Below are 12663 nucleotides of genomic sequence, written 5' to 3' on the forward strand. Positions count from 1 at the left end.
TGAGGCAAGACCCTCCCTCACCCCCACAGCAAAAAGATCATGGCTCACTGAAGGCTCATTGATGGTTAGCATTTTTAGCAATAAAGTATTTTTAAGTTAAGGTATGTACATACAGCATATATGTATTTTTAGACAGAATGCTACTGCACACTTAATAGTCTATAGAATAGTGTAAACATAACTTTTATATGCACTGGGAAACCAAAAAATTCATGTGACTTGCTTTATTGCCATATCTGCTTTATTGCAATGGTCTGGTACCTAACCTGCAACATCTCTGAGGTATGCCTGTGCTCAAAATAAATGAAAGCAAGGTCTCAAAGAGATATCTGTACACTCACAGTCACATCAGTGTTACTTAAAATAGGTAAAACATGGAATCAACCCAAGTGTCCATCAACAGATTAGGTAAGCAAAATGTGGTGTGTGTGTGTATTTATATGATGATTAGTAGCCTTAAAAAGGAAGGAAATTCTGTAATATGCTACAATGGACGAAACTTAAGGACATTATGCTAAGCAAAAAAAGCCAGTTACAAAATGACAAATACTGTATGATTCCACTTACGTGAGGTACTGAGAATAGTCAAACTTACACAGAAAGAAAGCAGAATCACCATCCAGGGAGGGGCTGGGGAGAGTTACTGTTTAATGGATACAGAATTTCAATTTAAGAAGATGAAAAGAGGGGCCTCCCTGGTGGCGCAGTGGTTGAGAGTCCGCCTGCCGATGCAGGGGACGTGGGTTCGTGCCCCGGTCCAGGAAGATCCCACATGCCATGGAGCGGCTGGGCCCGTGAGCCATGGCCGCTGAGCCTGCGCATCTGGAGCCTGTGCTCCGCAACAGGAGAGGCCACAACAGTGAGAGGCCCGTGTACCGCAAAAAAAAAAAAAAAAAAAAGATGAAAAGAGTTCGGGAGATGGATGGTAGTGATGGTTCATTATGAATGTTTTTAATACCACTGAACTGTACACCTAAAAATGGTTAAGATGCTAAACTTTATGTTACATGTATTTTATCATAATAAAAAAAATTACAGAAAAAAACATTTTAAAGTATCCAATAAAATTCAACCTTATCCAAAAAACACTAATCACTTTTATTCGGATTACATATTTTAAAAATACAAAAATATCCAATATCCACATGTAACATGAAGCCTTTTGTAAAGCTTATATAAAGACAAACAAGACTGTCATACCTTTGTTACAGCTGTTTTCACTTTCTGGTTTTTCTACCATAGGCTCTAAAGTAGGTTCTTTGTGTTCAATTTTTTCCTCCACCTTCTCCCTTTCTTTCTTCTCCAACTCACATTCCTTTTCCTGTTCTTTCATCTTCTGCAGTTCTTTTTCCTTTTCTTGCTGCCGTTCTAGTTCTTTCTCTTTTTCTTGCTTTCTTTCCTTCTCCATTTCTCTCTGTATTTCCTGCTCTCGCTCCAGTTCTTTTTCCTTCTCCTGTTGCCTTTCCCTTTCTTTTTCCCGCTCCTTCTCTCGCTCCCATTCTTGTTCTTTTTCAAGTTCTTTCTCACGTTCCCGTTCCTTTTCTCGTTCTTTTTCTCGCTCCCTTTCTCGAATTTCCTCTGGAGAGGGTTGTTTGTCCACTATACCAAGCTTTTCGTCTAATCGTTTAAGCTTCTCTGCACATGCTGCTTTCCTTTGCTCTTCCATTCTTCGCTCTTCCTCTTCACGCCGTTTACGAGCACGTTCCACTGCTGCAGAAAGTTCTGACTGTTGTCTTCTTCTTTGCTTCCATATTTCATCTTCATCCGGAACCTGTTGCTTAGGGGGGAAAGGGCCTGGTCTTCCAGGTACTGCCTGTCGGTCTGGAGGAGGATGCTGAAACATTAAGATAAATTATCAGATGAGTATGACAACAAAGGATATATCACAGACACGGAGCAGGAGCAAAATTCTCCAGTGTGTCAGAAACTTTCCTGAAAAACATACACGTTAAAATGTAAACAAGTAACAATGTGGGGAAAATAGTAAATCTAGTTAATTTTCGAGAATAATTAATCCAGCCATCTAATAAATATTTACTGAGAGTGTACCTATTTACTGTGCCAGACATTACTGCTCACTCAGTATTTGTTGAATAAAATTAGAAATTGCCACAACATGAATTTCAAAATCTATATTTAGAGACAAAGGAAATTTAGAATGTGAGTGCTTTAGCAGGAACTTCCAGAGATGGAATGCCTAAAGAGGGAGAAAAGAAGTCCATAAAGATGCAACATGGCACCACATGAGCCCTGAGAAGGTTGAGATACAGTTACAAGGAAAGAGCACACAGTCAAAGATGCTAAGTAAAGGACATGGAGACATTGCTGCTGCTGACATGCCAAAGGAGAGGAAATTCCTAAAAAGCAGCTTGGGTAGAGAGAATTCTATCTTTAAACTGAAAGATCCAGAAAGGCGTATCTAGATCCCATGGTGAAGAATGGGAGGATGACCTGAGAGGCTGAGTATTAATGATTTAATTTTCAACTAACGTGTTCTAAAACAATTACTACAAAGCCTAAAAATGCCAGCAACTTTGCAAAGACAAGCAGGATGAAAAAAGCACATGAAGAGCTGCAATATCAAGGAACTAAAAAATTTGTTTAAAAAATATTGATTTTGGAGACTTCTGTGGTGGCGCAGCAGCTAAGAATCCGCCTGTCAATGCAGGGGACACAGGTTTGAGCCCTGGTCTGGGAAGATCCCACATGCCGTGGAGCAACTAAGCCCATGCGCCACAGCTACTGAGCTTGCACTCTAGAGCCCACATGCCGCAACTATGAGCCCACACACCGCAACTACTGAAGTGCACGTGCTCTAGGGCCCACGTGCCACAACTACTGAGTCCATGTGCTGTAACTACTGAAGCCTGAGCACCTAGAGCCCGTTCTCCGCAACAAGAGAAGCCACTGCAATGAGAAGCCCGTGCTCAGTGACGCAGCCACAAAAAAGATTTTTAATAGTATTAGGGTGAAGAAACCTTAAAAGCCATTAGTCAGAATCCCTACAAAAGAGAAAATAATGATATGGTGAAAACACTGGACTGAATACAAAACAAAAAACCCAAACAAACCATGAATCCAGACTACCATTTACTAACAGTGCTGTCTTAGGCAAACCGTTTAATCTCTCTGGTATTTAGTTACTTCATCTATAGCTTGAAAGACAAGCTGCAAAAACAAAGTAATTATATAAACACACCTAATTTACACTGTAAACTCAGAGAGTAAGCATTTTTTAAAAAGCAACTTCACTGAAGTATAATTTACATAAAATGTGATATATATATTTTAACTGTATAGTTTGATGAGTTTGGACAAATGATAAACTTAGGTAACTACTGCCCCAATCAACATATAGAGCATTTTCATCAGTCCTCTGCCTGCATCCCTGAGCTCAAGCAACCAGCAATCTACTTCTGGCAGTATAGAGTAGATCTGCCTTTCCTAAAATTTCACAAAAATGGATACATCAAGTTATATACTGTTTTGTATCTGGCTTCTTGCATTCAGGGTAATGGTTCTGAGGTCACTGTGTGTAGCAGGAGTTTACTCCATTCTATTGCTGCATAGTATGGCATCATAGGCATATTTTTTCATCTGTGGATGAACATACGGATTGCTTCTAGTTTTTTTGTTGTTGTTGTTTTGTTTTTTTGCGGTACGCGGGCCTCTCACTGTTGTGGCCTCTCCAGTTGCGGAGCACAGGCTCCAGATGCGCAGGCTCAGCGGCCATGGCTCACGGGCCTAGCCGCCCCGCGGCATGTGGGATCTTCCCGGACCGGGGCATGAACCTGTGTCCCCAGCATCGGCAGGCGGACTCTCAACCACTGCGCCACCAGGGGAGCCCGCTTCTAGTTTTTTTTTAACTAGATATAAGACAGCTATGGTCATTCATGCCTAAGTCTTTGTGTAAATGTATGTTTTCATTCCTCTTAGATGAGTACCTAAGAGTGGAACTGCCAAGTCATATAGTAACTATGTGTTTCACTTTATAAGAAACTGCCAAACTGTTTTCCAAATTGATTACAAGGTTTTACAGCTCCATGAGCAATATATGAGGGTGTCACCTGCTCTGCATCCTCCGCAATATTTGGTGTCATCAGCCTTTTAAATTCTGGATGTGTAACAGAATTTCAATGTGGTTTTACTTTCCATTTTCCTGCTGACTAAAGATACTGAACATCTTTTCATGTGCTTATTGGCCATTTGTATACCTTATTTTAAGAAGTGAATGTCCAAATCATTTTGTTGGACTTTTTGTCTTATTATTGACTTGTAAGGGCTTTTAAATACACACACACCCCCATACAAGTTCTTCGTCAGATGTATTAATATCTTTCCTGTGATATCTTTTCTTCGCCTTAGAGATGTATTTCAAAGTCCAACTGATCGATTTCCTTTTTCTAATTCTTGAATTTTTTGTCTTATCTAAGACATTTTTGTTGGCCCAAGTTCATAAAGACTTTCTTCTACATTTTCTGCTAGATGTTTTAGTTTTAGCTTCTATGTGTATAGAAATGCTACAAAGAGCATTCAGTGGTTAAAAGGAAAATGACTGGTGGAGATGACGGTGATGGTGATGGTATGTGCACTGTCATTGTACAGTGATCAGGGAAGGCCTGTGCATTGTTAACACCTGAGCAAAGAACTCGACCACAGCAAGAACCTCGGAAAGAGTCTTCTGGTTAGAGGCAACAGCAAATAAAATGTCTTGAGGGTAAAATTAACACAAGAGCAATAAAGCTTGTGTGGTAAGAACAGAGAGGGAGAAAAGTAGATGAAGTCAGAAAAGGAGACAGAAACTTTAAAGACCATGAAAAGAACCTGAGCAAGGAATAACTGACCTAGTGTATGTATGTATGTATGTATGTATGTATGTATGTATGTATGTATGTGTGTGTGTGTGTATATGTAAAACATATACATGTAATATAAGATATATAAATATATACATATTTAAAGTTATATCTGCTATAGGAGAATTCGGGGTGGACGTAGTGGGTGAGAAGGCAGCAAGACAGGAAAACAAGACGACCTGTTAAGTCCAAATGAAATATATCTGGTGGCAGCAAGTACTCAGTATAGGAATATATTCTAAAGGTAGAGGTGACAATTTGCTGATAGATTAGGTTGGATGTAAGGTAAAAAAGAAGAAAGATTTAAGAGTGACTTCCACGTTTTAACCTCAGCAATGTCATTATCTAAGATAGGGAAGACAGTAGCTGAACTGCCTAAGTGTGGGTGGGGGTTGTTATGGTTTGGACTATTAACTGTCAGATATCTACCAGAGATCCAAGTGGAAATGCTGAGCCGACTGTTGAATACATGACTTTCGAAGTCAGGATAGAGCTTTAAGGGCTCAAGAAACTTACTGAGTGCCATCAGATGATCCCCCAGGGAAAGAATATAGTTAGAAAAAGAAACGAGAACACAGCCCTGAGCCCTCCGACACCCAAAGGTTTAAGTATAGGAGGTCCAAAAGGAATATAAATTTTAAAAAGAGAACAAAACAGTATGATGTCTCAAAAGCAAGTTTTCAAAAAGTTTTAAGAAGGATGGAGGGATGAAAAGATTAACTATGTCAACTGCTGCTGAGATGAGTAATCTTGTAAATGAATACAAGAGAACTGTATTTGGCAAGATGCAACAGTCATTACTAACCTTGATACTAACAGTTTCAAAGGTATAGTGGGGAGATGAGAACATAACTGGAGAGGGTTAATGAGAGACAAAGTGAAGCCAGTAAGTGTAAACAGCTCACTAAAACAATTTTGCCATGAAGGGGAACAGAGATACAGGTAGGAAACTGGGGAAATGGAGTGTAGTGGGAGTTAAAGAAGGGTTGGTGTTTAAAACTTTTTTTTAAAGATGAGAGAGAATATTACTGGTAACTGATAGAAGATGGGATCCAGAGAACAAGTAGAAGGGTCGTCCTCAGGAGCAAGGGCAACAGGAAAGAAGTCAGACCAGGAAGGGTACTCAAATGGGAAGAAGAGCTGCTTCTTATTTTCTTAGAAAAATTAGGAATATGCTTATCAGCTGAGAAGGAAGAGGGACAGGCTAAAGAGGAAGACGTGCAGGAGCTACAAAGTAAAGTCAACAACTGTTTCATAAAAATTATAAATAAGAAACACACAGAGGACGTTTCCATTAAAACAAATAGGGCGAATAATACACACAGACCATTAACAAGCATTTAGTTAAAATTTACCTGCTGTGCAAGCAACTTTGGAGGTGGTGGCAAGTGTGAAGATGGTCCACGTTCCTATTATAAAGAAAAGGATTTTTACAAAGTAAGATAAAAAAATATCTACTTGAAATATTTCTGATTGCAATGTTTTTCAGTGAGACCAAAAGACTGCAAAAAGTAAAACATCTTTATCCTTTTCTCTTTTTAAATAAAAGTACATCAGTCTCTACAAAATAACTTTATGTTCTATACAATCACTCAGCCACTTTAATTAAGGTTACAATCTCAAATTAACTTTGTTAAGAGTAGAATCTTAGTGTACAAATTCTAGAATTTTAGCCCAGGTAATCTGGCTGTGAAGAAGTATGCCTCTAATTTCAAATTTTTATTTACATAAACCCAATATTTTTTCTAATGGCAAACTAAACCTTTCAAATTTATATAAGGAAAAGAAACATCTAAAACATTGGAACCAGATATATATAGACTATTCACTTGTTATTATACATATCAGTGTCACACGCATGCAAATCAAAACATCAAGATATGGTCTATATTTTTCTATTCTTTTATCATTCCCCATTATGCCAGTAAGTTAAAAATCACACAAAACAACAGATTTTATTTAAAAATTACTTTAAAAATCCTTCTTTTCCAGAATTCACAAATTTATTTTCCAATGGCTAACCAATGCCTTAAGAATAAAATTCAAACCTCTTGTATAGCATACAAGACTTAACAACTACTAGTTCTTACATAGCTCTCTTACTCCTCTCCCACGTCAAACGGTTGGGGACTTCTTGATTAGGCCATGCTTTACTATACTTCTCTACCCTGAACATGTTCCCACTGCTTGGAAGCACCCTCTTCCCTCTGTTTACTGGCTAATTCCTGCTTCAAGTATCAAGTCTTTTGTGAAATGTTTTACATAGAATTTTCTAAGAACTATGTGCACCCTATCACGGCACTGTTAGCTACTTACTTTTACCTCCCTGAAGGCACCGATTCCTCCATCTGTTTGGTATGAATTCAACAAATACATGCTGAGTATACTATGAATTACTTAAGTAGGCTCTCTGGAAGATAGCCCTGTTAAATTCTCACTTTGCAGTGCAGTTCTTGCTACATCTTTGAGGTAGGATCAAGTGTATCTGTTGCCCACATACTTCCCCCTTTTTAACAACATTCTTCAAAATGGCTCAGACTACATAGACTGCTCTACTCCCTAGTGTGATTTCCCTACTCAGATAACATACAATTTCACACATGAATACTAACTAGGATTTACAAAGCATTCAGTAAACTATAAAGCACTTCAGTTATGTTAGTTTGGAAAAACAATTTATCCCTCCACTCTGACATGCCCAAGCTGCTCTAAGAAGGAAGAGTGAAACTTCAGTTTCTACTTTATAATTTTAGCTACTGCATTGATAATTCCTGTTGGTATGGAATAAAATTATGGTTTAGGTCTAGAGCTATTTAAGAAAAAATATATAGTTTCCATTCCCTAGGTCTTTTTCCAACTAACTCTATGATTATGATTAATTCATCCTTGTCACTTGTCTGCAGTGACAAGAATCTCCATGAGTCCAACAAACCTGATTAAGTGGAGGTCCTTTCCCATAGGGACCTTTTGCTACTGATGGATGGGCAGGTATCTGAGAAGATGACTTAGTGTTGAAAACTTCATCTGCTTCTTTTCGGTTTTCAGTGTTTACAGAGGCTTTTGAACCTTGATCCTCACTGAAGAATCAAAATCCAGGTGAAATAAAAAATAGAGTGGACAGAATGTACCATAAGTAAATGCATTTTCTCAACGTAAAAAAGACATTATTTCCATACAATTTCAGGGGAAAAATGTATCAAGGAATGAGATGGTGTTGTAACCTAGCAGTGTTAATTTATTCATTCAAGAAATATATGCTATATATCTATAATGTGATGGGGCCTGGGCTTGGCCAGATTTATCACCACAAGATACAAGATGCGATATAGTACTTATCAAATACGGACACTCACACCTGACACACAATATGATTCCATCATTTTCTATTACCCCCACCCAAAACTCTCATCTGAACACAACTAATATTCCAGATAATTAATTAATTAATGTATTCTAATTTGTTCTGATTTAATGGAAAAGAGAAATCAAACTACAGTATTTTTAGTAGGCATCTCACAACTGATCACGAAACAGCAGTGTATTATAACACTATGGCTGAAAAATTATACCAATATGTGCATGCAAACTCCTGTTTATCTTAAGAGCCCAATTTTTATGTTACATAACCCATATATTCCTGACTCTGATGCCCCTATATTCCAGAAAAAAAGAGAGAAAGCTCCTATTTTCAAAGATCTTATTGCTCCTTGCTAAGTTTAAAAAAAATCAAAGACTTGAAGCAGCTGTTGTAACCCAAGTAATTTTTCTCCAATTTTATAAATATGGATCAGGTCAAGTAAGTAACAAGTTTTAAATGGTCCCAAATACGGTTTCTCAAAATATTTCCAATTAGATGACAAGCATCTAAATAGCTTCTTTTTAAAAATATGTACTTTCTTTAGAAACATCAAACTCTTAATTCCTTGATTATCTGTACTTTTAAAATTTGGCTCATTAATCGCCTTCCCACTCAGTAAAACTCCTTGGGGTAGAATGTAGAAATTCTGTAAGCGGGGAACAAATACCTATTAATGAAACCTCTCTGCGTAAATGGCTCATGTCACATCAACAAATTCATACTATTATTAGTAAGAGATATCACAACTTACCTGTTGTTTTCTTTAGGACTACTACTTCCCTGCTCATCATCATCACTGAAATTCAGCTGTTCTGTATAATCTACTTCCATCTGAGCACCTATTAAATTAAGGAGAACTCAGATTGACTGTTTCAAAGCATCTAAAAACTAAAAGTGCTTAATTAATCTTGCCTCTTACCTGCCCAACCTTCATCAGCTTCAGCATCTAGATTATCAAATTTATCAAGCTCCTTCAGTTCTGATGCACTAAGGATGGAGGGGCGTTCAGGCTCAGAGGCCCATGAAGGAGGTGGGCCTCTTCCTCGAAGGCCTCTAACCAGTGACAGGTTATGAGAGAAAAGGATACTAAGTTTTAATGATACTAAATTAGGAAAATATTAAAAGACTGGAATTTAGTTCATTTCAATTCAGCATTAGTTTTCTATACCGTGATATACAAAATATTTTGCACCTGACATGTATGAAGAGATTATAAAATTAACAAAGAAATTTAAGATAATACATAATTATATTTCTTATGCAGATATTTAATAGCAAAGTTTTCAAACATCTAAAATAAAACAAATATATGTTAAAGGATGATATGGCTAAGACTAATACTAATCTCAAAATACACTAAGCAAAAAAAAAAGAGAATGGGGGTTATCAACATCATGGAAGGAAGGAGTAAACAAGTGCCATACATTTTTGGGGCCACAATTTTCAGTTTTTAGAATTTTATGTCAGCTGATTTAAAGTTTTAGAAGAATAAAGTATTTTTGTTCTGTCTTACGAAAGTTAGCCAATTACTTGTTAATGGCAAATGCACCTTGAGGACAGAAAAATAAATCCCCATAATCCACTCAACCTCCAGAAAATCTTAACAAGTATACATATACCCTGCAAACTTTAATCATTTAATAGTCTTACTTGTTTGTTTCAGTTAAAGAAGGTGGAAACCTCATGGGACCATGTAGAGGAGGATAGGCCATCCTTGGATACTGCTGAAACATCTGTATAAAAGAAACAAAAATTGATAAAATCTAGCTACCCAGTTATTTTTTTAAAAAAAGATCACCCTGACTAAGCCTGAAATTATAATTTATAGAAATGATTAAAATAAACAGTACTGTCAATAAATAATTTTATCTACTGGTATAGATGATCATTCACCCTCAATAACAAGCCATTTAAATATCTACTGCCTCCAACAAGTCATTACAAATACAGGTAATAACTAGGACACATCTTATTAAGAACTTCTGTTATCCCATTAATTAAGTTACATAAAAATGACTGTGTACTGAAATGAAAAAGTAAAAACGACGACATGCATGCACACCAGAAAACTTCAGTTTCTTAACCAAGTTCAAATATCAATACTTGACATGATATAATGTGAGACCTCATCCTAATGCAAGAGTAGATTTGCAGATTTGCTGATAAAGAGGAACTCAGTTCAGATAAAAGGATAGTCCATAACCCAACAGAGTTGAAGGAGGAAGTGGGTAGGGAGCTAATTGAGAGATTTTCTATGGGTGGGGCATAGGTGGATTCTGAGTCATTACACAGATAGTAATTATATACAGAGGCGCAAAGATGATGCTCTCCACGGGAACTTGGCTTTGAGAATCTGACTTTAGGAGAATTCTAAGATTATGAAGACAAATAATAACACCAAAGGATTCATCCTATGATTTGGAAGGGAAGAAGTGTCAAGGAGTGCTTGATTATTTACTATTTGCTTATATCCAGGTTAAATTATGTTTAAAAAAATGAAATTGTATTATCTTAAATACATAATTTATATCCTGAAATAGTTTAGTTTTTCTTTAAAAAAAACTGATGAGGGAATTACTTTATACTAGAAGAAAGGCTATGTTTATATGATTGTACTGTGTAAACAAGAAATGTCTAAGCAGGGTTGGAGCAAAAGTTAATTAAGATAAGCAACAGCTGAAACACAACAGGAGACGTTTTTTGTTTGGGGAACACTGCAGAATTTTCGGTTGCATCACACTTTACACTGAAATTAGCAAATACACTATTGGAGGCAAATGTTCATAGGATAAGTTGCATTAGATCTTTCTGATTATTTAGGCATAGGTATTAATTTCATGTGGTATTAATAAATGTTTGAAATTTAGGAATTTGCCACAAAAACTGCATAAACAGGGGACTCCCCTGGTGGTGCAGTGGTTAAGAATCCGCCTGCCAATGCAGGGGACACGGGTTTGATTCCTAGTCCTGGAAGATCCCACATGCCACAGAGTAACTAAGCCCGTGTGCCACACTACTGAGCCTGCACTAGAGTTTCATACACCCCAACTTTTTAGAGCCTGCGAGCCACAACTACTGAAGCCTGCGTGCCCTAGAGCCCACACGCCGCAACTACTGAATCCCATGCACTCTAGGGCCCACGTGCCGCAACTACTGAAGCCCGTGCCTAGAGCCTGTGCTCCGCAACAAGAAGCAGTGGTTAAGAATCCGCCTGCCAATGCAGGGCACATGGGTTTGATTCCTAGTCTTGGAAGATCCCACATGCCACAGAGCAACTAAGCCCTGCACCACAACTACTGAGCCTGCACTAGAGTTACATACACGCCAACTTTTTAGAGCCTGCGAGCCACAACTACAGAAGCCTGCGTGCCCTAGAGCCCGTACGCTGCAACTACTGAGCCTGCACGCCGCAACTACTGAAGCCCATGTGCTCTAGGACCTGCATGCCGCAACTACTGAAGCCCACACGCCTAGAGCCTGTGCTCCGCAACGAGAAGCCACCGCAATTAGAAGCCCACACACTGCAACGAAGAGTAGCCCATGCTCGCGCAACTAGAGAAAGCCCGCGCGCAGCAACGAAGACCCAACACAGCCAGAAAAAAAAAAAAAAATGCAGAAACAACTGTAAGTTCTCAACACATAATAATGGTGTTTTAAATGTTTTTGTTTAGTGAAACGTTTTATTTGAATAAACTCATTGATGAAATTGGGAACAAAGCTCACTTGGTCTCACCTTTCCCCCTTATCCCATTCCACCCCTACACCCGGAAATTCAGGCAGGGGTCCTTGGAAGCACAATTTGAAAAATCTTAGGAGACAAGTATTTGGATGCAAATCATTATTCAAGGTCAGGTTAGCACATAAGACTGTTTTATCATACACCCCAAATTTTTAAGAAAATATTTAACAAGTAATTGTATTTAATAATTTATTTCCCTCTACCTTAGAATGGTTAAGTAATAATGATACAAAGAAAAAATAGAAAATATGGTTGGACCTTGACTACTTAGGAGTTAAGTAATAAGAAAAATAAATGTATGAACTAGATTGTTCTTTCCTTTGAGATTAATGGTTTTCTCAAAAAATGTAAAGTTATTTACTTGAGCACATGTAACTTGCCATAAAATTTCACAGTAGACTGAGAGCAAACGAATGAATGAGGGCACCAAATCTAACTACTAATTTATAGGAAATATGGGGGTCAAAAGTATATATATATGTGTGTGCGTGTATACGTGTGTGTGTGTGTGTGTGTGTGTGTCTGTGTGTGTGTATATATATATATATATTTGTTTATTTTTTAAATTTCCCCTGTTTCTTTTTTCTTTTTTTCTTTTTGGCTGCACCGTGTGGCATGCAGGATCTTAGTTCCCTGACCAGGGATCGAACCCGTGCCTGTATTGCGAGTGTGGAGTCTTAACCACTGGACTGCCAGGGAATTCCCCTCAG

General features: G+C 37.8%; 1 protein-coding gene across 10 annotated transcripts in view; it reads right to left on the reverse strand.

The window, feature by feature from the left end:
* PRRC2C (proline rich coiled-coil 2C) overlaps window positions 1-12663 on the reverse strand; it is a 99853-nt gene that overhangs the window by 51802 nt on the left and 35388 nt on the right. For all 10 annotated transcript variants that reach the window (XM_079935424.1, XM_079935422.1, XM_079935425.1 and 7 more), the window contains exons 7-12: window positions 9865-9947; window positions 9134-9267; window positions 8966-9053; window positions 7789-7933; window positions 6212-6265; window positions 1201-1834 (exon numbers count right to left, since the gene is read on the reverse strand). In XM_079935424.1, the coding sequence (XP_079791550.1) occupies window positions 1201-1834; window positions 6212-6265; window positions 7789-7933; window positions 8966-9053; window positions 9134-9267; window positions 9865-9947 (1138 nt within the window). The remainder of the gene's footprint in view (window positions 1-1200; window positions 1835-6211; window positions 6266-7788; window positions 7934-8965; window positions 9054-9133; window positions 9268-9864; window positions 9948-12663) is intronic.

Source organism: Stenella coeruleoalba, assembly GCF_951394435.1.
Source record: "Stenella coeruleoalba genome assembly, chromosome: 1".
NCBI classification, from domain to species: Eukaryota; Metazoa; Chordata; class Mammalia; order Artiodactyla; family Delphinidae; genus Stenella; species Stenella coeruleoalba.